The sequence below is a fragment of the Scyliorhinus canicula genome, chromosome 2, assembly GCF_902713615.1.
Source record: "Scyliorhinus canicula chromosome 2, sScyCan1.1, whole genome shotgun sequence".
Lineage (NCBI taxonomy): Eukaryota > Metazoa > Chordata > Chondrichthyes > Carcharhiniformes > Scyliorhinidae > Scyliorhinus > Scyliorhinus canicula.
The window spans coordinates 258,158,482-258,185,572 of NC_052147.1; the positions used below are offsets into that span (position 1 = coordinate 258,158,482).

General features: G+C 44.8%; 1 protein-coding gene across 3 annotated transcripts in view; it reads right to left on the reverse strand.

The window, feature by feature from the left end:
* Positions 1-6,407: 6,407 nt before the first annotated feature.
* The window catches only part of orc4 (origin recognition complex, subunit 4), a 104,642-nt gene continuing 83,958 nt past the window's right edge, over positions 6,408-27,091 (reverse strand). For all 3 annotated transcript variants that reach the window (XM_038789972.1, XM_038789973.1, XM_038789975.1), the window contains 6 exons: positions 25,962-26,135; positions 22,627-22,713; positions 21,176-21,284; positions 14,513-14,608; positions 9,081-9,148; positions 6,408-6,834 (listed from right to left, as the gene is read on the reverse strand). In XM_038789972.1, the coding sequence (XP_038645900.1) occupies positions 6,652-6,834; positions 9,081-9,148; positions 14,513-14,608; positions 21,176-21,284; positions 22,627-22,713; positions 25,962-26,135 (717 nt within the window). In that variant the 3' untranslated portion in view covers positions 6,408-6,651. The remainder of the gene's footprint in view (positions 6,835-9,080; positions 9,149-14,512; positions 14,609-21,175; positions 21,285-22,626; positions 22,714-25,961; positions 26,136-27,091) is intronic.

Below are 27,091 nucleotides of genomic sequence, written 5' to 3' on the forward strand. Positions count from 1 at the left end.
TTTGGATGTTCAAAAGATGTCTTCCTTTTCTATGCAATGAATTCCATTGACCTAGTCAAAACACTGCCTCAGCAACTGCATTTTGACACTCATGGAGTGATGAACAAATTCCATCAGCTTGTACCCCATAACTTCCATGACTAAAATCCTAATGTACCGACGAGGTCATGTTTGATGCACTGACCGACGAAAATGAAATATGTTCCATACCATTTCACTAATGTTAAAGTACTCTATTGTCATGGGTGACTTCAACTTCCCTAATATTGACTTTAACCTCCTTAGTGCAACTGGTTTGGATGGAGTAGATTTTGTCAGGTGTCTCCAAGAAGGATTCCTGCCTCAATATAGATAGGGTGACTAGTGGGGAGGCCATATTGGATTTGGTGCGTGGCAACGAACCAGGCCAGGTGTCAGATGTCTCGGTGGGAGAGCATTTCAGTGACAGTGACCACAACTCCTTGACCTTTACCATAGTCATGGAGAGGGATAGGAACAGACAGTATGCGAAGGTATTTAATTGGGGGAGGGGAAATTACACTGCTATTAGACAGGAGCTGAGGAGCATAAATTGGGAACAGATGTTCTCAGGAAAATCCACAACAGTAATGTGGGAGTTGTTTAAGGAGCACTTGCTACGAGTGCTGAATAGTTTTGTCCCACTGAGACAAGGAAAGAAGGGTAAGGTGAAGGAGCCTTGGATGACAAGAGAAATGGAGCTTCTAGTTAAGAGGAAGAAGGAAGCTTACGTAAGGTTGAGGAAGCAAGGATCTGGCACGGCTCTAGAGGGTTACAAGGTAGCCAGGAAGGAACTCAAAAATGGATTGAGGAGAGCTAGAGGGAGACATGAAAAAGCCCGGGCGGGAAGGATTAGGGAAAACCCCCAAAGCTTATGTGAGAAATAACAGGATGAGCAGAGTGAGAGTAGGGCCGATCAGGGATAGTGCAGGGAAATTGTGCCTCAAGTCTGAGGAGGTGGGGGAGGCCAAAAATGAATATCTTGCTTCAGTATTCACTAGAGAGAGGGACCTTGTTGCTCGTGAAAAGAGCATGAACCAATAGGCACGAGCAGGTTGATATTAAGAAGGAGGATGTGCTGGAAATGTTGTAAAACATCAGGATAGATAAGTCCCCTGGGCCAGATGGGATATACCCAAGGTTACAGGAAGCGACGAAGGAGATTGCTGCGCCATTGGCAATGATCTTTGCGTCCTCACTTTCCACTGGAGTAGTACCGGATGATTGGAGGGAGGCGAATGTTGTTCCCCTGTTCAAGAAAGGGAACAGGGAAATCCCTGGGAATTACAGACCCATCAGTCTTACGTCTGTGGTGTGCAAACTACTGGAAAGGATTGAGAGACAAGATTTATGATTATTTAGAAAAACATAGTTTGATTAAAGATAGTCAGCATGGCTTTGTGAGGGGCAGGTCATACCTCACAAGCCTAATTGAATTCTTTGAGGATGTGACGAAGCACATTGGTGAAGGTCGGGCAGTGGATGTGGTGAATATGGATTTCAGTAAGGCATTTGATAAGGTTCCCCATAGTAGGCTCATTCAGAAAGTTAGGGGGCATGGGATACAGGAAATTTTGGCTGTCTGGATACAGAATTGGCTGGCTGAAACAAGACAGCTGTTGGTAGTAAATGGAAAGTATTCCACCTGAAAGTCGGTGACCAGTGGTGTCCCTCAGGGATCTGGTCTGGGACCTCTGCTCTTTGTGGTTTATATAAATGATTTGGATGAGGAAGTGGAAGGGTGGGTTAGTAAGTTTGCTGATGACACAAAGGTTGGTGGAGTTGTAGATAGTGTCGATGACTGTTGCAAGTTACAACAGGATATTGACAGGATGCAGAGCTGGGCTGAGAAGTGGCATATAGAGTTCAACCTAGATAAATGTTAAGTGATTCATTTTAGAAGGTTGAATTTGAATGCTGAATACAGGGTAAAAGGCAGGATTCTTGGCAGTGTGGACAAACAGAGGGATCTTGGGGTCCACATACACAGATCCCTCAAATTTGCCACCCAGGTTGATGGGGTTGTTAAGAAGGCATATGGTGTATTGGCTTTCATTAACAGGGGGATTGAGTTTAAGAGCCGTGAGGTTTTGCTGCAGCTTTCTAAAACCCTGGTTAGACCTCACATGGAATATTGTGTCCAGTTCTGGTCACCTCATTATAGGAAGGATGTGGATGCTTTGGAGAAGGTGCAGAGGAGATTTACCAGGATGTTGCCTGAACTGGAGGGCATGTCTTATGAAGAAAGGTCGAGGGAGCTAGGGCTTTTCTCATTGGAGTGAAGAAGGAAAAGAGGTGACTTGATAGAGGTGTACAAGGTGATGAGAGGCATGGATAGAGTGGATAGCCAGAGACTATCGGAGACATAATTAGAGGAAGGTAGAGGAGAGATGTCAGAGGTAGTTTCTTTACAGAGAAAGTGGCGGGTGCGTGGAATGCACTGCCAGCGGAGGTGGTGGAGTCAGTCATTCGGGACATTTAAGTAACTCTTAGACAGGCACATGGACAGCAGTAAATTGAAGGGGTGTAGGTTAGGTTGACCTTAGATAAGGATAAATGGTCGGCACATCGTGGGCCCAAGGGCCTGTACTGTTCTATGTTCTATTATGATACATCACAGCAATTTATTTTTTTCAAAATTTAGAGTACCCATTAATTTTTTTTCTCCAATTAAGGGGCAATTTAGACTGGCCAATCCACCTAACCTGCACATCTTTGGGTTGTGGGGGTGAAACCCATGCAGACGCGGAGAGAATGTGCGAACCTGGGTCCACAGCACCATAGACAGCAGTGCTAACCACTGTGCCACCCCTCCACCACAGCAATTTAAACTCAACATTTTCCTGTATTATGCGACACTTATCTGGTTTGAATCATATATTCTATTATCTGGATAAAGCAACTGAGGGTAGTAACTGAAAACCCCACCAAAACTATCCTGTCTTCTCTTTTGGACACGGCAGTTTGTTACGCTATCAAGATTGGGTCATGTTCAACTTGAAACATTAACTATTTCTCTCTCCACAGATGCGGCCAAACCTACTGAGTATTTCCAGCATTTCTTTTAAATTTCCGTACAGAGGTGCAGGAGGAGGGGAGTGAAGAAATACAATGGAAATGAAGGCCACCATTGTGCATCAGTGACTGTCATTACAAAGCTATTTCATATTTGACTTTTCCAGCCCTTTTGTCAAATGATCTTCATGCAACTGGTTAACAGCTTTGAGTTACTGATCTACACACAGCATTGTCTGCAACCAGTCTTCTTTAAACTTGATTAAATTTAACCTAACAGTGCTAAAGGATGCTCATCAGCTTATACATTTTTCCACTATGCCCAACGGCAAGCAGTAAAAGCAAGAGAATTTCCTGGTCAACCATATTGCAGAGTGCATGGCAGTACTTTGCAGAGCATAATCATGGACCCTTCCAATGAGGGCCATGGTCATTAATATCCTCTAGGGCATGGGACGTGAAGGAGGGAGAGGAATAGTGTTCAAACCCACAGATTTACATGTTAGTGTGAAATTATTCCTGACTAAGTCCCACCCTATGTTAACTTGATCCAGTGCCTGTACCCTGCCCTGCATCACCTGGATTCTGATTGACCTTGATTCTGTGTCTATGCCCCTGCATAGCCACTTAAATTCTTACCTCTCCATAGCTCTCAATTTCCTACTTTACTACAGCATTCTGTCTTTGTTCCATCCTTGGTGGAATATCCTCAGATTCATGGTGACACGTATCTCACTCAACTTTCAAAATCCCGCCTCACACAGCTGATGTGAACTCGCACTAGAACAAAATTTAACAACTCGACTGCATGTTGAAGATTAAACTTGAGTTTATGATGCAATTCTGATGTAATAAATATTTGAAATTAATCTGGAACGAAAGCACCGAGGAACCGTCCTGATTATGCACAAAAGCCAAAAATCAAACAGGAGCACCATTAGTCCAAAGAAAATGGCAGTCACCATGACAAAATTTTGGGTACTTTCTAAGATACTTAATAATCTTCCTGGGACAGCCACTGCCCTTTTGAAAAATTTAATGGAAATTAAATAAAATGTTCATATTCTTTAAATGCATAAATGGCAGGAATTATGTCTCTATAGATTGGGCGGCACGGTGGTGCTGTGGTTAGCACTGCTGCCTCAGGGCGGCGAGGACCCAGGTTCGATCCCGGCCCCGGGTTGCTGACCTTGTGGAGTTTGCACCCAGTGTCTACGTGGGTCTCACTTCCACAACCCAAAGTTGTACAGGGTAGGTGGATTGGGCCTCTGTCCCCCCTGTTTCTGCGGGATCAACCATACTTACCTACACTCTGAGGTTTCCCTTTGTTAGGAGGTCGTCCAAAATGGCCACAGTCGCCATTCTCACCATGAGGTTGGGCCCCTACGCTTTGTCCAGTGGGCACCGAACATGGCCGGCAGCTGTGTACGCCACGTGGGTGCGCACCTGCACTCCGGGGTCTCCCTTTGTTTCGGGACCTTGCAAAGTGGCTGGTTGCGGTGTCATCTTGATTTCTCAGCCTGCTCCATGCCCGTCGAGGCCTTTGCCTATCTTGCTGCCAACCCTTCCCTATCATTTTGTCCTGTCTGTTCTATGAATCCCCCCCCTCCCCCGCGTGTTCTCTCTCCCTTGTTTTGCTCCCCATGTCCAGATGCTCCCCCGCACCCAAGAGGTGCGCCGCGGTCCCACTTACTACATGTATTCTCGTGCTAGCCCTCCCTGCTAGTATGGTGGCTCCCCTCCCAGGGCTGGTTGAGGCCCTGTGTCCGTTTTGTCTGCCTGCTTCTGTTCCTTTCACCACTCCTCACCTGCTTTTCCTGTCGCCGCTCCCTTCTCTTTGTCTTCCAACTTTTAACTGAAAACGAGGCAGTACAGTCCCGCGGAAACACAAAGTCATTTTTCGGTCCGTCCTCACCGCTGCAGAGTTTGGTCCCTCTCTAAGTTGTTCGATCTCACAAACACGTTGGCCTCCGCTGAAGTGCCAAAGTAATGTTCCTTCCCCTGGTATGTGACCCAGAGTCTAGCCAGGAACAACGTGCCAAACCTCGCCCCATTTTTATAGAGCGCCAATTTTACTCTATTAAATTCGGCCCTTTTTTTGCAAGGTTTACCCCAATGTCTTGATAGACATATGTCTATATGATATATGATAGACAATGTCTTGATAGCGCATTCAGGATCCTGACCTTCCTGTTGCTTGCCATTTTAACAAAAGACCCTGCTCCCATGCCCACATGTCTGTTCTTGACCTGCTGCAATGTTCCAGTGTAGCGCAACGCAAACTGGAGGAACAACATCTCATCTTCCGGTTAGTTACGCTACAGCCTTCCGGCCTGAACATCAAATTCAACAACTTCAGATGATCAGCCCCACCTCGACCCATTTGTTTTCATTTTATTTTAACTGTCTTTTACCATTTCTTTCTTTCCTGCACCTTTCTCCTCTTTGCTTCCCCCTTCCCCTCCCCCCACACCTACAGTTCATCCTCTGTTAGATTCCCTGCCGTTTGACCTTTCACATCTTTTGTCCTCTCTGGGGACTGCCATTAGCACTCCTTCCCTTTGGTTTCTGTGGCCATTAGCAACAAGTTTCACTGGGTTTCTGTGGCTATGACTCATCTTTCATTCTCACTCAACAGTATAAATATTTCCCACTCTCTCTGTCTGTTAGCTTTGACAAAGAGTCATCGGACTCGAAACGTTAGCTCTTTTCTCTCCCTACAGGTGCTGCCAGACTTGCTGAGATTTTCCAGCATTTTCCCTTTCGTTTCAGATTCCAGCATCTGCAGTAATTTGCGTCCAGAGCCACGATCCTATCACTCTGTTCTGACGGCACCTTTTCAAGGGCCAGGATCATTCTTTGCTATGCCTCCACCTTCTTCCCCAGGTTGTCTATCGTGCACTGGAAGGAGGCCATCGCCTCCGTCACCACCTCCTTCACCACCCCCTGGAAATCCATTTATATTGCCTCCCTGATGGCAGCCAGTTCGTTTTTTAAAAAAGCTTTTCCATTTGCCCTCTCCGGTGGGGAGGTGGAGGCCGTCATTCGCGCTAGTTCCGCTGCTCGGGTCGCCGATCGTCCCCGCTCTTGGGTAGTCGGGGCTTCCACCTCGCCTCGTGGGTCCGCCGATCCGTTGTTCATGCCCCTTTCCACCACTCCTGGCTTCTCATCGGCCCTTTGAGCTACCGTTCGTCGGCATCCTCTTCCCCACTGTTGGTCTTTGTCCTGTATAAATTTGGGAAAGTTTTGGGTGGCGTTTTGAGATATAAATTAACTTTTTTGGTTCTAGTTGGGATGTGCATCTGCTTAGCACGTCACCGCCACCGGGAGTCAGCACTAATCTAGTTTTGCCATTGCAGTAATCTTTAAACTTGTTCTCATGAAAAAGCCATTTCCATTTATTTGAAAATAATGTCAATATTACAACATTGTGGCACTTGCATGTAATGTCAGCTGCACAAAGTGGTCATTGTACAGAGGTCATACAACTGGACTTTTATTTCCTACAATGTTCAACTAGTTTTAAAAAAATACTTGTTTGTGACTATTTGTGTAGAAAAATACTTAAATTTCTCAAACATAAATTCCTTCCATTGATGAATTCCAAATTCAAGTGGTTTATTCTAGAGATGATGATGCCCACAGTTGGACTTCTGTCGGGCAATGTGGATACTTTTGCAGTGCGTCCATAATCTGACTGCTATCCAGTAGCAGTTTCACCAGCTGGTACTCTTTCTGCGTTCGGGTAGATGCCCCATCCATTGGTTTAATTAATTCCAATTGGTGCAGGTGCTCAAATGCCTAAGACGACAAAGGCAAAATAAATAATTTGACCATCAGCAAATAAGTATTTAATCAATTTCCTCGCTGTTAATTTTCTTAAAGTGAAATATGAAGCAGGCTGACAATGAAGGATATAGGGAGAGACATTAACAGGCAGAAATTTTATCCAAAATGTCTGCTGACAAGCACTTGGATTGACTGCTCACGAGCATTAGGCAGTGCCAATGGTGTGGAATTTTCCCTTCTTTCAGTTTTCACAATCAGAATAGTTACCCTCATGCCTGCGCGGACTCTGCAAAGGAGCAAACTACCCAGTGCCACTCTCCGGTTTTCTACCTGTAGCTTGGCGCATTCTTCCTTTTCAGATAATAATTCAAACCCCTCAAATGAACCTACCTGCACCATACGCACTGGTGATACACAAGATCCCAGCCACTCACTGTGTGATAAAGTTCTTCCTCGTGTCTCCATTTCACCTTTTGCCAATTACCTTAAATATGTGCCCTCTGAACAGGGTGTAAATATTTGCAATTCTCCAGGCCTTTGCTGTCACCCCTTAGCCCAAGGAAAACTAGAAAATGATGGCCGGTGCCTTTCAATTTCCACTCCCACTTTCCTCAGTATCTGGGATGCATTTATCTCATCCAGTCCCGGTGTTTTATCAACTTTAATTACAGACAGTCTGACCTACGACCTACACCTACTTGTCAATTTCAAATGCTTCAAGTGTCTGAACTACTTCCTCTTTCACCAGGAAATTTCAATTGAGAAATTGGAAACATTTTTAATTGTCATTGTCCTGCTGAAGGACAAGTGGAAGAGGAGATTGATGATTCAGCTATTTGTGAGCGGTGTGGAGTATATTAATCAACTTCCATCAATTGTGTCCCACAAGATGCAGCATCTGAAAATACAGTCCCCCATCCCATATACAGTGAATTATGCCAACATGATTTGTCTGCACTAAGTCATGTACAGAAAATGTGCCAATTTCCTAGTCGAAGCAAAATTAGTTGTTGAGTTTTTCATGTTCATGCCTCTGTATAATTGGCCATGCAATTCACTTCACTGAGCTGAATACAAGTCAGAGGGCTGCATTTCACATGCCCTTGCCAGCGTGTACAACCCACCAACTTCCAATCCATCCTCCAGCTCACCCCCACCTTACTGCGGGTGGGCACCAAAATCAGCAGCCTGCTGATTTTTAATATGTATTTAAATAAATAAATAATATATTCAAATAGCTTAAATAGCTTGTTACCAAGCCAAATGACTTATAATATGCTGCCTACTCTATAAACCCTTTGTTATGGGCAGTTCGGCAGGGGTAAGCTGCCTGATTTTAAAAACAAAACTACATTCATGAAAGGGCGGGCAGGAAACAGGGTTCTATCTTCAGGGGCTGCCCTTTGCAGATCGCCCTCCCAAGATGGAATCCCCTCTTTCTTTCCTACCTGCCCTTAGCCTTAAATCCAATGCCGCTCTCCTGACTCCTCTTTGATCTCCCGAAACTCTCCCTGCCCACTCTGATTGGCCGGCAGCTCCAGAGGACAGGATTTCCTCCTCAGTAAGAGGCAGAAGCCCCACCTGGCCTTTGTTAAGCCTACCTGCAGCACATTATGGGGTGACTTTGCTTTGGGGTGGGCAACCAGGGTAACTTGGTTGTTGGGCTCTCCTTGCCTCCCTTTGTTTTTGTTCCCCATCATCCTCACAACCCTGCTGCCACCAACCATTGAAGCATGCATCGCTCATCCAGCCCCCCCACACACCATGCATGGGTCCATGTGGGCTAGGTACCGCCTACAAAATAAACCCACCAGAGATACCCCTTGACTGACCAATCAAAACAGTTCAGGCAAAGAAAAACAGTATTATGATTATTATAGAGTGGAGGGTAGGTAAATACTGGATCTACTACTAGAGATTTAGCATTGTGCTAATCTTGCGCCAATAATCTGGCTAATCACGCACTGTTAATTAATTTCTGCATGCTGCAGGCAAGTCAGCCAAAGTTCTTGGTTGCAATCTAGTAATGTTCACTGGGAATGAGCTTTACTGAACATCAAATTAGAACAGAATCGATTTGCACAAATCAGATGTGCAGCCTACAAAACTTTCATACAAACGCATAAATGCAGGAGGTTCCAGCTTCAGGGAAGGAAGGGGGAGTGGCAGAGCGGAGAAAACTAGAATCGGAAAAGAAGAAATTGGTTTAATGAATGTGGTCATTAAATTTAATGTTTACAGTTTGCAAGTTTCCTTACCTTCAAGATTACTGGTTTCTCAAAGTTATGCATTGAATGGGTCCTCCTCTGAATGAACTTCTGAAATTCTGTAATGCAACAATACTAAATATTTGGTGGATTTATCTACATGCGACATCTCTCTAATTAGTTATACTAATTAACAGCCAGACAACTTTCCAAGCGTAATGCTTCATATTTGGTTTCTGTATATCCTGTCATCCATCATCATCTTCGTCAGTTCTAAAATATAGACTACGAGTTATAACCTTTCAGCAATGGGATTGAATACGCAGAACACCGCCACATTATACACTTCGTTGGTTTCCATATATATCGATGAAATGATTGTGCGATTCAACAAGCAGAGTGACCTTTCTCTTATAGTCTAGTATAAACAGGGGGAGGGGGGTGGAGTTTAATTGAAATAGCTATTCAGGAGATATGGTGTTCCCAGCAGAATCTTCCCCATACAGAATTATAACTTTGCAGGGTGTAGATTGCCAAAAGCGATTTTGCCATATGAGATTCCAGGAAGAGTAGCCAGGTTGCCTGGAAGACATTGATGCAGAAGGAAAAAATACTAACTTCGCACTGTCCTAACAATTATCTTTAGTCACTTTTCAAACATTAAATTTATTTGAAGAGTCTTCAAACCAAACTACGCAGAAATCCAAGAGCACAGTTCAGGTGGATGTGAAAGTGAATAAATGCTCCCTGCAGGAGCACACACAAACAGAAGTGTTATGGGCCAGGGTTTAGAAAACTCCAAACTATATCATGGAGTTCACCTGACCTCACGGTAGCATGGTGGTTAGCATCAATGCTTCACAGCTCCAGGGTCCCAGGTTCGATTCCCGGCTGGGTCACTGTCTGTGTGGAGTCTGCACGTCCTCCCCGTGTGTGCGTGGGTTTCCTCCGGGTGCTCCGGTTTCCTCCCACAGTCCAAAGATGTGCGGGTTAGGTGGATTGGCCATGCTAAATTGCCCGTAGTGTAAGGTTAATGGGGGGATTGTTGGGTTACGGGAATGTGGGTTTAAGTAGGGTGAGCATTGCTCGGCACAACATCGAGGGCCGAAGGGCCTGTTCTGTGCTGTACTGTTCTATGTTCTATGTTCTAACTGTTTATCGATTCTGGTTACGATGAACACAAGGACCTGCCTTTCAGGTTATTCAACAGCGGCTTAAGCACTTTCAATCAAAAACAACCTTTATTGTACAAATTTAGTTAACATTTTTATAAACACACACCGTAAGCACTTTTATCAACTACAAACATAAATGCGCTACACAGCTACTCCCTAACCCTAACGCTAACCCTAGGGTTAAGGTTAGGGTTAGGTTACTTTAACTGTTCCAATTTAATAACAAGAGCTGCACGGTAGCATAGTGGTTAGCACTTCACAGGGTCCCAGGTTCAATTCCCGGCTTGGGCCACTATCTGTGCGGAGTTTGCACATTCTCCCCGTTTCTGCGTGGGTTTCCTCCGGGTGCTCCGGTTTCCTCCCACAAGTTCCGAAAGACGTGCTGTTAGGTAATTTGGACATTCTGAATTCTCCCTCCGTGTACCCGAACAGGCGCCGGAATGAGACGACTAGGGGGCTTTTCACAGTAACTTCATTGCAGTGTTAATGTAAGCCTACTTGTGACAATGAAGATTATTGTTATATAAACCAGTACCCACTTTTCAAAGGTATGGCCCAGCACACAGCATTCAAAGCCTGGTATGGATACTCTCGTTTCCTTTCCAGAACAGCAGGTTTGAAATCTTTCCAGAAAGCAATTATTTCTTTTCAAGTTATCAAGCAGTCTGGAAACAGCTTTTAAAAAGAAGTGAGAAAGATAAGCCAACCCCATGTTTGCGTGGGTTTCGCCCCACAACCCAAAGCTGTGCAAGGTAGGTGGATTGAACACGCTAAATTGCCCCTTGATTGGAAAAAATGAATTGGGTACTCAAAATTTATTTAAAAAAAGACAAACCAAGATACTTCTCTTTCTGAGTACAGCAGCCAAATGAGAAAAAACAAAGGCAAAAATTCAGAGCCACAAACCCCAAACCAAAGCAAAAGTAAAACCAACTCCCAGAGCCACAGCCCAGCTCCACCCACACAATGACATCACTGAAGCCATGTGATAAGACAAAAACATTTCTTAAAAGGGTCACTCCCATGACAAACGCAAGAATAAAATTAGCGGTACTGCCAGAAAGTTTATTTTGCAGCTAACCAGAAAACAGCAAACAATTTTTCGATCTTGTCTAACGAGAACGACTGCACCTGTCGCAGGATGGCTGGAGCAGAGCAAGAACAGCCCCTGCCTCGAGTGACAAGAAGCTACCCTGGAATCTGTTGCATTCATCTGGTTTCTAATAATTTAGTATTAAAAATGTGACTTTTCTTCTCTCCCTCTGGAACTATACTTCAAAGGAACATAACTTTGATCATATAGCGCGGTACTGAAAACAGGCTGAGAAGATACACATCGGCCAGGAACAGAACCCTGTCTCATGAGGCCTTGGCTGGAATCAATACTGGCCATCTGCAAAAGCAATCAAGTCAAAGTATAAACTTGTTATTGCTATATGGACTTTGTGATTATCCACTCCAAAGAACAAGACCATGCTATGAATATGTAACAAACTTTCAGGCACAGGTGATCAACTTTGCAGCAGGACGAAGAGCAGACAAAAGAGGTCATCAGACTCCATAATGAGCTGATGGCTGGTCAGACTAGGGAATTTCAGAGGACCATGTGTCTTGCTCGAATCACCATGGATAAACAGGAGTATCCTGTCTTTCCCATTAACAAGTTGGGGTCTGCTGGGTCAATGGCCAGTAGTGGGCGTATACCAATGACTCAATCCTAGCTTCCCAGCTGGGTCAGGTTGTTGCATCAGGCTCCCATCACGAGTGTACGGATGAATTGGTCAACATTGGACTATTTCAGGCTGCTTTGGGGGACGAGACAGGGATGCCTCCTCTTCCCACTGTTGTTTGTGTTAGCCATGGAGCCGTTGGCAATTGCGCTGAGAGCCTCAAGGGGCTGGAAGGGGCTAATCCGGGGAGAGTGGAACACAGAGTCTCACTTTACGCAGGCGACCTGCTCCTGTATGTATCGGACCCACTGGAGGGGATGGAAGAAATTGAGGATTCTGGGGGAATTTTGCCGGTTTTCAGGGTAGAAACTAAATATGGGGAAAAGTGAGATGTTCGCGGTCCAGACAAGGGGGCAAGACAGGCAATTGGGGGAACTGCCCTTTTGGATGGTAGGGGGAAGCTTTCGATATCTAGGCATCCAGGTGGCACGGGAATGGGAACGGCTGCACAAGCTAAATTTGGCCCGAATTGTAGACCAAATGAAGGACTGTTTTCGGAGGTGGGACACGCTCCCCGTTGTCACTAGCTGGGAGGGTGCAGACAGTGAAAATGACCGTCCTCCCGAGATTCCTGTTTGTGTTTCAGTGTCTCCCCATCTTTATTCCTCGGTCCTTTTTTAAACGGGTCAATAAGGTAATCACTGGCTTTGTATGGGCAGGTAAGACCCTGCAACTAAAAAAGGGGGTGCTTGAGCGGAGTGGGGGAGGGGAGGGCGGGCTGGCACTGTCGAACTTTAGTAATTATGACTAGGCGGCAAATATAGCCATTATCAGGAAGTGGGTGGTGTGGGGGGGGGGGGTCCGGTATGGGAGTGTGTTGAGACGGCTTCATGCAAGGGCACCAGTTTGGGGGCATTGGTAACAGCGCCTCTGCTGTTCCCGCCGGCACGGTACTCCACCAGCCCCGTGGTGGTGGTGGCCCTGACGGTCTGGGGGCAATGGAGGAGGCATGTGGGAGTGGAGGGAGCATTGGTGTGGTCTCCAATCTGTAATAATCACTGGTTCACCCCAGAAAGGAGGAGTGGAGGGTTTCGGAGATGGCAGAGAGAAGGGATTGAGAGAATGGGGGATATGTTTATAGAGTGGAGCTTTTCTAGCCTGAGGGAGCTGGAGGAGAAATTTGGATTGGCGAGGGGAACAAATTTAGGTACCTGCAGGTGCGGGACGTCCTACGCAGGCAGGTCCCAACTTCCCCGCCCACACCACCAAGGGGGATACAGGACAGGGTAGTTTCTAGAGTGTGGGTGGGAGAAGGGAGGGATTCTGACATTTACAAGGAACTCATGGGGTCAGAGGGGTCTCAGACCAAGGAGTTGAAACGTAAGTGGGAAGAGAAGTTAGGAGGAGAAATAGAGGATGGTCTCTGGGCGGATGCGTTGAGTAGAGTCAACACGTCCACAACATGTGCCAGGCTCAGCCTGATACAATTTAAGGTCGTTCACCGGGTCCACATGACAGTAGCCTGGATGAACAGGTTCTTTGGGCAAGGTGTGTGGGAGGGTCAGCGAACCATGTCCATGTGTTCTGAGCATGCCCGAAGCTCAGGGCGTTCTGACAGGGGTTTGCGGAGGTCATGTCCAAGGTGTTAAAAACTAGGGTAGCACCGAGTCCAGAGGTGCCGCTTTTCGGAGTGTCGGAAGACCCAGGAATCCAGGAGGAGAAAGAGACAGACGTTCTAGCCTTTGCTGCCCTGGTAGCCCGGAGACGGATTCTATTAGCTTGGAAGGACTCAAAGCCCCCGAGGATGGAGACCCGGCTATCGGGCATGGCTAGCTTTCTCTGTCTGGAGAAAATCAAGTTCGCCTTGAGAGGGTCAATGTTCGGATTCGGTGGCAGCTGTTCGTTGACTTCTTTGCGGAAAATTAACCATCAGCGGGGGGGGGGGGGGGGGGGACGGGGGGACTGGAGGTGAGATTAGTTTAGAGTAGGGGGTTAGTAAAGGTGGGACTTTTAAGGGAGGAAGACGGCTTTTGCACTATGTTTATAAATTCGTGTACATTGTTTATTTTGTTGTTGTAAAACCATAAATACCTCAATATTTATTTTTTTTAAAATCCTCGCTTCCCAATATGAAGAAAGGAACATTGGAAAAAATAGTCAGCGATAACCTGGGAGTCCCCCAGGCACCTGGGTTTCAAACCCAGGGAAGACATCCACGTCGAGTGATCGTAGCCTGCCAGCCTCCTTTACTAAGTGCGGGTAAAACCCAAAGCTCAGCTGTGAGTCGGAGTCATATTTTGTTGAGGAAGGGAACTGTCAATAAAATTGCGTTAAACTGTGAACCTGTTTTGCCCTTTGTTCACCTCGTAAATAAGGGCATCTGGGTAAAACGTTTGAGTAAGTAAACTGGTCGAACATCAGAGGTTTTACAAGTACAACAATATGAAAAATGTAAAGCTTGATCACAAAAAATAGAGCGCGACAGTGCACTTAATTAATGGGATTTTGCTGAAAACGTAACAAGATCATTTCTGCCATGAAAAGAAAGGAATGGACTCTGGCCGCCAGATGTGCTTCTGGCCATTTTGTAATTTAAATATAGGAACCCAAGATAACAGTATTTAAATTAAAAACTCACCATTGTAAACCATTTCAAAGTTAAACGGTTCTCCTTCGTAAATGGAATTTAAGTGCTTCATGGCAATAATCAGACAGAATTCCAGCACAGACAAACCTACAAGCAAAACAGGGCTGGATATTAAAATTATAATTCATAACAAGGACCATTTCAAGAGAAGACATTTGATCAAATTCCAACAGTGATGATCAGGTTGGCTGAGGCACGCCTCTGCAGAGTGTACATGGTGGTTTGCCCACACACCGCCTCAGCTGGAGGAAGGACGAGGGTATGTGTGCAAAATGAGAGGGGAGCAAAACAGTATAATTCCCTGAAATCTTAAATTACAGCCTTTGGTGTACTTCGCAATTAAATGGCAATTAATTTGTTCACAGAGGTTTCCCTGCAGGAACCACAAATTTCTGAATTAAATGACCAGCATTTTCTGAGGAAGCAATTAGAAAAGAAAGGAGGATGACTCTGCCCACTAAACAAATGTTTACATGGTGGTGAAATCCAGAATGTGCAAAAGGAGAAACAAAAGTTCTATTCAACGTTTTAGAGATTTTTTTCCTCTTGCTTCCCTCACTCAAAACATCCTTGAAGAAATATTTAAGGGACAGGATTTCACGGGTGACAGGGATTCCCACTCCAGCCCTGGAAAAGTCACCGTGAAACTCGCCTCCTGCTCCAGCAGGCTGCTCTGCAGTTTGTCAGCACTCAAAAAAAAATGTTAGGTGACTCAGGGCAACTCTTTCACCCCCATTTGGGATGAAGGCCTGCCTCAGAGCGGCTAGCTAAATGCACTGGCTGGGAGCTTTCTGGTCCCAGCAGCGCTACGAAAAGCAAGAGCAATGGTTGCTGCTGGGACTACAACAGTATCTCAGCAAAGAGGCAGGTACCAGACAAGAGGAAATGGGGGAAGGGGAGGGGTTCTTTGCAGGGCAAGGGGAGGAGAGGAGTCCTGAGGGAGTTAGGGTGACAAATGAAGGAGATAATCCCTCTCACCTGCCCAATCCCGAGCGGGCAAACTGGTGGACTTCCCACCCATTTCAGACTTCCTCCCACCAGCTGAAACATTGTGACCAGGTGAAAAATGGCACTAAGTGGCTAGTAATTCTTCCAAAGACAGGACTGTGCAAACAAAGCCTCGCCAGCAAACTGTTTAATCACTGCGAGGTCAGGGGGAAAGGTATCCACATAATTCTACAACCACACCTCTGCCTGTAAACCTGCCCACAGGTGACCGTAAAATTCTGTTTGATGTCAAATAGCTAGAGGACATTTAACATGCTGTCTACATTTAGATACAGGATAGTCATGGTCCTTGGTGATGAAAGAAGGGAAGGGAGAAAGGGAGGAATTTTGAAGTGTAGTCACAGCCAATTTTACACATAGCAATGTTCCACAAATAGTGACAGAGGATTAAAAACAAATTAACAGACAAGTTAAAGTTATTATGACCCCAGGTCAAACTCCCAGAGTTTTGTTGCAAGCCGGTTAGGGACAAGTAACTTTCTTTTCAGATGGAGAAATTAAAAGTCCCAGTTACTTACTGAAAAGTTAAAGCCACAAGATTCCACGGTTTTAAACAAACAGAACAGGTTTTACGATACAGAAGTCAGCAAAGCAATCAATTAACACTATCTATTTTGTACTCTAACATCCAGAAAATGAGGTAAAGCTGAATTAATATGCAAACTGTGATCATAAACACCAAAGGCCGCACATTAAATGGCAGATACAACCAAGGTATATCCCCTGAATTTTCTCGACCACTCACCCAGATGTCAGTGAGTTACAAACATTCTTTTAAATTCACTTCACTGGAGGGATTTTAGCTCCACTCTTTTGAAGATCTAGCCTCCGATTTCCATCAATAGTCACTCCAATTCAGGCTGCGCCAATAATTGCTCACCTCCCTGTTGCTCAAGGTCTTCTCCTGAGACACCTTTCTATTGGATCCACGAGCCTGCACCCCACCCACATCTAGTTCTGGCACAAATCTGACTCTCTGGTAACTTTGAGCAGCACCCCCGTCCCCAACTCCCAGCTTCCCAGAGCCAATGGCTGCAGTTCACTTCAGCTTCACTGGGCTGATAACTGCCCATGGCAATATCCCAGCAGCACAAAGCTAGCAATCTTCTGCTGCCTCCTCCAGTTCTATACACATCTGTTCACCACCAGCTGTTGTTCTCTCAGCTGCACAGAGCTAATGCAGCACTTCAGCTGTATGGAGCTGACTCTCCTCTTGTCTATTCTCTATGGACTGTTCACTTTGCCCCTTCAAACTGATTGGTGTGACCTGTTAAGATTTCCCAGCAGGGTTATGGTCCTGCCCTGAGTCAGGAACAAATGCATCAACCGGTGGTACATTTTGTACTTGAATGTTGCACTCCCCAGTTAACCAAAGGTCACCCTCTACAGGTGCTCACAAAAACCTGTATGCTGAAACAGATTCAGCAATGGAACTTTCTCATTGGTTACTGTTTAATTATGCCCTTGATGTCGCATAAGCTGCTTCCTTGATGTGCACTCTGACAATGGAAGGTTCAGACTTGGAGATACCTTTAATACATTTATTAAACTGTTAACGATTCTCCTACTTGGATTCAACTCTCCTTATAATCCTGCTATAGCTACTCAGACTGACGAACCAGTCTGCTACAATCCACGTGGTGGGTGTGATGTGTTTCAAATTAACCCTGTCTACTCACTAAGTGTCTCCACTGGAAAGAAGTAGATCATGTGTGTGGTGTCCTTTTATATGGGTTGATGTAATGCCCTCCTGTGGTAGTGTCACCTCTGTGTGTGTCGTGAATGCCCATTGGTTGCATCCTATCTTACTGGCCTATTGGTTGAATGTCTGTGTGTCATGTCTCTGGTGCTCCCTCGATTGTCTAGCTGGTCTACGTGTATTTACATTGACCCCTTGTGTATTTACAGTGATGCATATCACCACATCCCCCCTTTTTCGTGTTACATATTTTCTGTAGTGTTAAAGAAAATTGAACAAAAACAGGTAGATAAGTCATGCTCTGTACTAGTTATAGTAACATTGATCATTAAACAATAAGTCCAATTCATATGCATGTGTCCAAAATCCATTAATTATTATGGTCGAGTGTCTTTCTTGTTTGGTTGGTGAGGTGGTGATTTTGACGGTGGCATTGCTTTGTAAACGCCATCAGTGTCCCTGTGTAAGGAACCAAGAAGTGGTCAAATCACTTCATTGTCTGATTTGGAGTCTTTTTTTTTTCTTCCGATGCTTGTGGTAGCGATGTATGCAATCTGTCCTGAAAGCCATATTGCCTGTTGGTAGTGCAGCAAACGTGAATTGGTAAGATGCATCGTCCTGCCATGGTATGTCATTGTACTGAGCTAAGTAGTAACACTGTCCCTCATTTGTAGAGTTGTACCATGTCGTAGTTCCATTGGTGTTGTGTTTGTCATGCTTGTTGTCGACGCTGTTGCCTTTGGTACGCTTCTAGTTATTGTCTTTGATGTTGTTGTGTTTGCTGCGCTCAAGGACCACACTCTGAGGATAATGCGAGTCCTTCACACAATTACTCGTGTCAGCGTGCTTTGTGGCATCTGCTGTTTCCTTGAGCGTGCCGTCACTGAATTTGCGGCACTCCCCGTCTGGAGTCATGTCCGGCTTACTTGAATCAGCTTTGCTTTGTCGATTCTCCCCATCTGGTGTCTGGTCTGTTTCACCCGAGTCCGTTTTGGCTTGTCGATGCTCCCCGTCTGGAGCCCTTTCTGGTTTACCTGTGTCAGCTGAGGTTTCTTGATGCTCCCTATCCGAAGTCATTTCAGGTTCACTTGCATCTTCTGAGGTTTCTTGATGCTCCACGTCCGGAGTGAAAACGTTCAGGAATTCATTTGCTTGTGGAGAGGCTCGAGAAAATGAGGTTTGAAGTAACGTGGTGTCACCGGAGTCACCCGCAGTCTCACTGTGATTGTCGAGTGCCTCTGTACACACTAGCTGAGGTCTGTCACGTTGCACAACTGGTATGGGAAGTGGGATGCCACCATCACTTGTCGCACATAGAGTGGGTAGAGCCTCAGCGTCTTCTTGCCGTTCACTTGAGCTGGGTAGACCGTCAGAGTCTTCTTCTGGTGGCTCAAACAATCTGGGTGGACTGTCATAGTCACTTTGTTGTTCACTGGAGCGTGTTAGACTGTCATAGTCTTCTTGTTGTTCACTTGAGCGTGGCAGACTTGCATTGTCTGCTGCTGTTGCTCAGAGGAGTTGCTAGACCCACATGGTCTTGTTCATGCCAGGACTGCGCTCTGGAGTCTTGCGTTCCTTCCATCGTGGAGTCTGTCCACGAGCTTGCCGTGGAGGCTTGTGTCACTCCCTCTGTGGAGTCTTGCAGTGTTCCCTGTGTGGAATCGTGCATTGGTCTCACTGTGGAGACTGTCATCACTTTCCATGTAGAGGCTGGGACCCTTCTTGGTGCGTGAACCACTCTCTGTGTGGCAGCAGGCCAATCTCTGTGGACTTGTACCGCTCTCTGTCTCTTGGCGTCAGGCCGTAGCATAATCCTGCACTCACGAGTCGGGATGTCATATGTGCTGGGCTGAGGATTCCCTAATCCGAAGAACTAGTCGTCGGGGTCTTCAATGTACACCTCTAGTTGCGGTTCGGATTTGGTACTGGGGTAGCCACCTCCCAAGGTGAAATCTTCGTCTGAGTCGTTGTCTTCCAAGACCATATCATCACGTTTTGTGTCGGAGCTGGCATTGGGCTTGCGATGTCCAAATAAGAATTCAAGGTCTGAGTCATAGTCTTCAAGGACTGTATCATCTCTTTGGGCGGTGCTAACTGCTTGTTGTAGGGTTCTGCGGAGGTTGAATTTCAGGCATTGTGCTGTCGTTCTAGGTGAAAGAATAGAGTTTTACGGCTTTTAAACTTTTTTTTCGTGTTTTGGGACATTTCCCCTTTGAGTGGGCGTGGTCCGGGGCCTCTGACGCCACGAAGCGTGTGACGTAGGTCGTAGGAAGCGATTGCGTGTGCGCATATCGCTGTTCCTTTACTAGGGGCCTTTTTCACAAGTGCGCATGTGCGAGACGGACCTTCCCATTCTGTGCACTCGTCGCGCATCTGTGCATGTGTGGCTCCTTTTCCAAGATGGCCGCCAATCAAAACTGCAGATTTCTTCAATGGAAAGCCGATCTTCGCCTCGTGGTGAGTTTTGCCGCCTCTTTTACTGTTTTTCCTTGTATGTTCCTCGCAGAATTCTTGGAATTTGTCCAGGACTGCCTGGAAGTCGCTCTTGTTTTGCCCCTTTGAGTATTTGAAGGTCTGGAAGATTTCAGCTGCTTCTAGACCCACGATGGTAAGTAGAAGCTTTATTTTCTCTGCATCTGCCATGCCATCTAGGTCAGACGCTACCAGGTAGATCTCAAATCTCTGCCTGAACCAACGCCAGATTTCACTGAGATTGCCGTGGTACCTGAGCTGCTGTGGAACCGGAATCCTGAACATCATCTTGCCTGGGTGCCGTTGCTGGTTGTCACCGTTTGCTGAGTTGTAACTATATGGATTTAACAGGTCACTCCGTGGTACCATGTTTTGTTATGCTCTTGACGTAGCATAAGCTGCTTCCTTGATGTGCACTCTGACAAAGGAAGGTTCAAACTTGGAGACAGCTTTAACACATTTATTAAACTGTTAACGATTCTCCTACTTGGATTCAACTCTCCTGTTAATCCTGCTATAGCTACTCAGACTGACTAACCAGTCTACTACAATCCATGTGGTGGGTGTGATGTGTTCCAAATCAACCCTGTCTACTCACTAAGTGTCTCCACTGAAAGAGGTAGATCATGTGTGCTGTGTCCTTTTATATGGGTTGGTGTAATGCCCTCCTGTGGTAGTGTCACCTGTGTGTGTGTCGTGAATGCCCATTGGTCGTCTCCTATCTTACTGACCTATTGGTTGACTGTGTGTCATGTCTCTGGTGCTCCCTCAATTGTCTAGCTGGTCTACGTGTATTTACATTGACCCCTTGTGTATTTACAGTGATGTATATCACCACAGTTACTTTTATGAAAACATGAAGATTACAGGATATTCTCCCATCAGGGGAACGGAGTTGTGTAAATTCAGAAATAGTCTAATAATCAAAGGATCAACATAGTAAATAGATTTCTTGTAGGCATTCTGACTTCTCTGAAAAGACAGGAATCATGGGGTTTCCACTGTCACATTTTGGTGACAGGCTTTTTGTTTTACCGCAGCTTTTTAGGATTTTAAATGAAAAGCATTAGCTAGATGCAGAAGAAACAGATAGTGTCAGTACTAAAGACCTTTGATCAAAAAACACAGGGACACTGACTGGAGGTTGGCCCAGGAGGTTGACAATATCATGGCCCTAATTATGGGCAGTTCATTTTCGAAGTTTTATTTCTGAAACTTTCCAGAAGGCAACTCAGAATACAAAAGGTTGAATGTGATCCTATCTGGAAAGCCACAAGCATTTTCTTGGAAAGCTGGAAGAGGTAGCGTGCCAGATCCTTTTCTATGTTCCCATCCTCGGTTTCCAAGAGCATAGCACATAGACTTCTGCAAATCAGCTCATACAACTTTTATGTTGTGTTTGCAATGGCCGCACTGCACTGCATTATCTTTTCACACCTCCAACACCTATACTAAAAGAACTTCATTCCTCCTACCATGCAGTACATTTGCTTTAGAATCCATTGTGCACAGTCTGCTGGCTGCAAGAAGGTCTGTTAATCCAATGTTTCGGTTGGAGACAGTCACCTGACTAAGCGTCAACATCTGAGAATAAACAAAAAGTAAAATGATGACTAAACAAGTTATTATTTGTATTTCAGACAGATTAATTGGATAATACCAGACACTGTTACTATGACCAATATTTTTATTGTTTGCAAAAATTAAGGTGAAGGGCCTTTTGTGTAGTTAGTCACATTTCACACTTGTGAAGAATTCTATAACCATTATTTCATTGAGCAGCAGCTCCATTGAATAAGGATGACTGGAATGCGACAAAACGAATGGCGACACGACTCGCCGGTAGATGCCGGGATAACCCTCTTCCATGATCTACGACGCTTGCCACGCCTCTCCAGGAATCGAGAGTGGAATCCTGCCCATTGTGGACGGGATCACTATCTGCATATTAGGGCAAGACAGCTAGTCTCACTCTAATATGCACTTGTCTGATCTACCGAGGCCCCAATGTCTTCACCTCGGAGACCTCAGGTGAGTGCCGTTCAGTGTTGGCCCTGGGGCTGGTTCTCCCAGGGGATAAGAAGAGCCCCCAGGTGGCTGTCTCTGGGCAGGGTGACACCCTGGCATTTCTGATGCCACGTGGACATTACCAGCCTGGCACACTGGTAGTGCCACCTAGAACCAGCCTGGCACCGCCAAGGGGTCCAGATGGCACTGTCATCTGGCAAGAGCACTTCCTGGGTGCCAAACTGGCATTTTACCCATGCCAAGGATCGGTCGCAGGGGTGTCCTGCCCGCGAGGTGGGGTGTGGGATGTAGCCCCCCCCCATCCCATAGGTGAGTGGGGGGGGGTCGGGTGTGAAGAGATCAGGACATCATTTGAAAAATAGCTTTGCAATCTTTGCCTGCACTGAGGAGTTCTGGCGAGCGAAGTTCCTCAGTGTCCAAAATAGGACTAAGTGCAGCATCGGCAGAGCATTCCCCGCTGAGGCCCTGGATTGCAACAAAGTCCCGATAGATACAGGAGTTTGTTGCAATTTGGTTATATCGCGCCAATAGTCTGAGAGGGTCCACTCCACTCTCTCTCTTCCCCCCCGCACACCACCACCACCTCCTCCCTAATCGCCCCCCCCACTACATTATTCACCATATCTCTATCCCTTTTCAGTTCTGTAGAAGGGTCATCTGAACTTGAAACATTAACTCTGTTTCTCTCTCCACAGATGCTGTCAGACCTGCTGAGTTTATCCAGAATTTTCAATTTTAATTCAAAACTGTTGGGCTGTGCTATCAGACTGGGTAGAATATTTTCTGTGCTCCACCTGCAAATAAATTCCATTGTATAGCACCAGTAATTACAGAAAATTAGTAAATTGCTAGGTTAAACCATTATAATATATGACTTTAAGAGTTAATAAGCTCTTACCAGTAGCATATGCAGAGAGCGGAAATCCTTACTGGAATTGAAGTGCTTTTGTAAAATATCTTCCACAGTCTTATCTTTGCACAGAGACTGGTAGGGTAACAATATTTTAGATGGGTGTTAAATAGCTGCAAGTAGTGGCAAATTGCAAAACAGACGACAAACAAAAAGGTACAGTGTTACTCCCAGTACCACACGCGAGTGAGCATGAGAAGAGAAAGATTGAGCAGTTTAACATGTGGCTAGACAAAAGGAGTAGGAGGGAGGACTTCAGATTTCTGGGGTAGACGGGATCTGTACAAGAAGGACTGGGACTAAGGCCCTCTCATGAGGTTCGCCAGTGCTGTTGGGGAGGGTTTAATCTAGATTAGCAGGAAGATAGAAACATGGGGGAAATTCAGAGTGGAGGAGAGAAAAACTGGCAGTGGGAAGTAGAAAAGTATTAACTAATAAGGAGGATATATCAGAGAGTGTAGTATTAAGATAAATAGAAGGTAAATAGAGTTTGATCGGATTAGAGTAGGCATTAGATGGGGTCAGAGTAAGGGAGAAAAAGTAAAAAAGTTTAAATCAGGGGAAATGAGCATGCTTTTGAATGCATGGAGTATGGTTAATAAAATTAGTGAACTAAAGGCACAGGTTCCCAAATGGAATTATGATATTATTGCTACAACAAGGATGTTCCAGAGGCATCAGTATGAAATCTCTGGCTAGAGGTAAAGAATGAAAAAAGGTGTAATATTATTGATTGGTGCAGTAGAGAGATCACCAGCTAGTGGAAGAGACGGAGAGGAAACAAGTTGCAAATAAATTACAGCGAGGTGCAAGTGAGAATGTGAAGAAAAGTTTAAGAGCCAGAATGAATGGGATATGTTAGTGGAAAATCACAAGTGTAGAAGCTTGTTATTGAAGGAGAACGAACTTGCTGAAATAAGGGAGTTGAATAGCCTTTTGAAACAAGGAAGATGGCCAGGTGACAGGGTATGAAATGTGGGAGCCGCTTGCAACTATAGCTAGCACCTGCTAATTAAGCTAAGACTGCTACATGCTCATGTGCCAATAGATAACTTTAAAGTCTGTATAATTATGTACTGGAACTATTGCAATAACAAATTAATAACAAATTTATGCTTTGTAATGGGGGCGAGCTCAAGTGAATGTCAGAGACAGCCCCTAACAATACATATAAAAAAAGGATGTTTCGAGCAAAACTTTGGCACTCTCCGAGGTGGTTCTCCGGAATACCTAGAGAGCGGCCCCGATCGCAATAAAGAATATTCTGAAGTACGAACGTGTTCGAGATTGTTTCCTCTGGACTGAGAGACAAGTGAATCAGGGACGCATTCACACAATAATTATAGAATAATTATAATGGGGTACTCAGTTATTCAAATGTAGATTGGATAGGGATAGTGCAAAGGGACGAGAATTCCTGAGTGTTCAAGATAATGTTCTGCAGCAATATGTTTCCGGCCTAATTTGACCTGGTTCTGGGGGAATGAATTGGCCCAAGGGAATCAAAAACCAGTGGGAGAGCATTTAGGAGTCAGTGACCATTGTAGCTTAAGGTTCAGATTTGAAAAGGACAATACAAAAGGACAAGGAACAATCCAGAGCAAAGATAATTAATTAGGGGAAAGCCAACTATGATGGAATGAGAATACATCATAGTTAGAGCATAGAACATTACAGCACAGTACAGGCCCTGCGCCCCATGTTTTTGCCGACTATTTATCCTAATCTAAGATCAACCTAACCTACACCCCTTCAATTTGCTGCTGTCTATATGCCTGTTCAAGAGTTGCTTAAATTAGTTGAGTGCGTTGGAATTAAACGTTGGCAGAAAAGATGTGGTTGAACGATAAACATCTTTCCAAGAAAACATATTACAAGAAATGTAATGGTATGTTCCACTGCAGGGAAAAAGTAGGACAAATAAATCCACAGCGCCCTGGATGATGAGAGAGATAGTGTGAATGATGTCAGGTAGAAAATACAAGGGATAATCAAGCTGAATATGGAAGGATCAGAAGGGAAGTGAAAAAACAAATAAGAAACGCAAGTGGAGAGCATGAAAAGAGACTGGAAACCAACATAGAAGGGACTTCCCAGGTCTTCTATCAGCATATAAATAATAAAAAGAGTGGTAAAAGAAGAGGGATGAGAAGGGATTTAAAAAAAAAAAGAGGGCCTTCCACATGGAGGCAGGAGAAAGAGCAGAGTTGTTAAACAAGTAACTTGCATCTGTCTTTACATAGGATGAAGTAACTGGTACACTAAAATAATTAACAAACGAGAAGGAGGAGGTGTTAGAAAGGCTATCGGTACTGAAAGTAGATACGCTATCTGGATGACATGAGATGCATCGAAGGGTATCAAGGGAAGCGAGAATGGAAACTTCAGAAGCACCCGTGATAATCTTCCAGTCTTCCTTAGATGCAAGGGATTTGAGAATTGTGAATGCTACAACCTTGCTCAAAAAGTGGTGCAAAGATAAATCTGGCAACTGGAACCCAGAGACAGTAAAAAAGGGAGAAACTCTGCGGTGCAGGAACAGATGGACCTCGGTGTATATCTACATAAGTGAATGAAGATGGCAAGGCATGTCGAGAGAGCAGCTAATAAAACATATAGTATATTTGGCTTTATTAACAGGGGCATTGAGTACAAATAAAGGATGTCATGTTGAACCTGTATAAGACACTAATTAGCTTCATCTGTAGTACAGTTTCCAGTTTTTGGCACCATATTTGAAGAAGGATGTGAAGGCACTAGAGAGAATACAGAGGAGATTCACAATAATGATTCCAGGAATAAAGAACTGCAGCTATGAGGATAGACTGGAGAGGTTAGGGCTGTCTTCCGTGGAGAAAAGAAGGCCGAGAGTTTTGACAGAGGTACTCAAGATCCTGAGGGGTATGGACAGGATAAACAGTGAGAAACTGTTCACACCCAAGAACTAGAGGGCACAGATTCAAAATACTGGGCAAAAGGAGTAAAAGTGATGGAGAAAAATGTTTTCACCCAGAAGTTGGCTGGAATCTGGAACAAACTTCCTGAGACGGAGGTGGAGGAAGCTTTGATTGAAGTATTCGAAGGAAATTAAGTTGCTATCTGAAAAGAATGAATGTGAAAGGTTACAGGGATAAGACAGGGGAGTGGGATTAGGCAGAATGCTCTTTCAGAGAGCCAGTGTAGTCTCGATGGACTGAAGGGTCTCCTTCTGCACTGTAAAGATTCTGTGAATATGTTATATTTTTCAGTTTTTACCCAACGGCTAGAAAATAATACCTACTGTATTTCCTGTATACGAGTGATCGAAAGAAAATAAAAGTTACCTGGATATTTTGATTCCATTCTTGTGCAAATCTCCCATCAGGAAACTCTTTTGGCAAAGTAAGTTGTTGTTGGAAGATTTCCACATACTCTTTGAAGCCAAATGTGTTCAGCAAATGAATCTGCCGGTGGGAAAATCTGGACTTCACCCTCTTTTCTAGCAGTTCCAGAACATCCTAAAGTTTTAATATAAATTGTACCAAGTGTAAACAAACTGGTCAAACACCAAAAGACTCATTAGCTGGCTTAATAAATGTCCCCATGGACAGGCGAGAGGCTTTACAGTTTGCAAAGCTACAATGGCAGATGGTGAGACATTGCTGGTTGTGAAACCTGGGACTTTGATCAATAATGTTGGTAAATTGTGAACATCATAAACAGCAATCTTTTTTGCCGACAAAGTGGATGGAATAAACTGTAATTAGAACCTGCTGGGCAATCATGCACACAAGCAGCGTCTTGTCAAGGTAACTGGAATGCGAACGGCTGTACAAAAACACACGTCCTTTAAAGCCGTGCCCTAATGGGCCACGGCAGATTATGATGTAGCTTTTTTGTTTGTGCAAAAAGGTTATTGCAGATATGATGCAGGACCAGCAGATTGTGATTATGCTCACATGTGAAGAATGACCATTTGTGTACCTATTATAATGGTTTCCAATTAAGGCCACTGACTCAAAGAGGGAAGTGAAGGAAAAGGAAGTTCATCAATTTACATGGTGCAAGGGAAATTAAAAAAAACTGTAGGAATTAAATTCTATAATCCACAAATCAGATCTGCCATGATTACATTAATTGGCGGAGGGACTCAAGAGACTGAATGGCCTGCTCAGATTCCCAATGGTGATGTATCCTGAGGTCTTTTGGTTTCTGCTCTTCCTCAACACCGATGTTAGGCATTCAGTGCAGTGACCAAAACAAAATTAAACTTGTTTTTCTCCATTAGTTTCACAAAAAAAGGGAATGAATAGGGTCCCCAAGGAGAAAATGTCTGGCAGCATCTGGAGGGAGAGAAAAGGACTAACGTTTCAGGTCCAGATGACCCTTTGTCAAAGCTAAAAGACAGAGAAAGTGGGAAATATTTATACTGTGGAGTGAGAATGAAAGATGAGTCACAGCCACAGAAACCCAG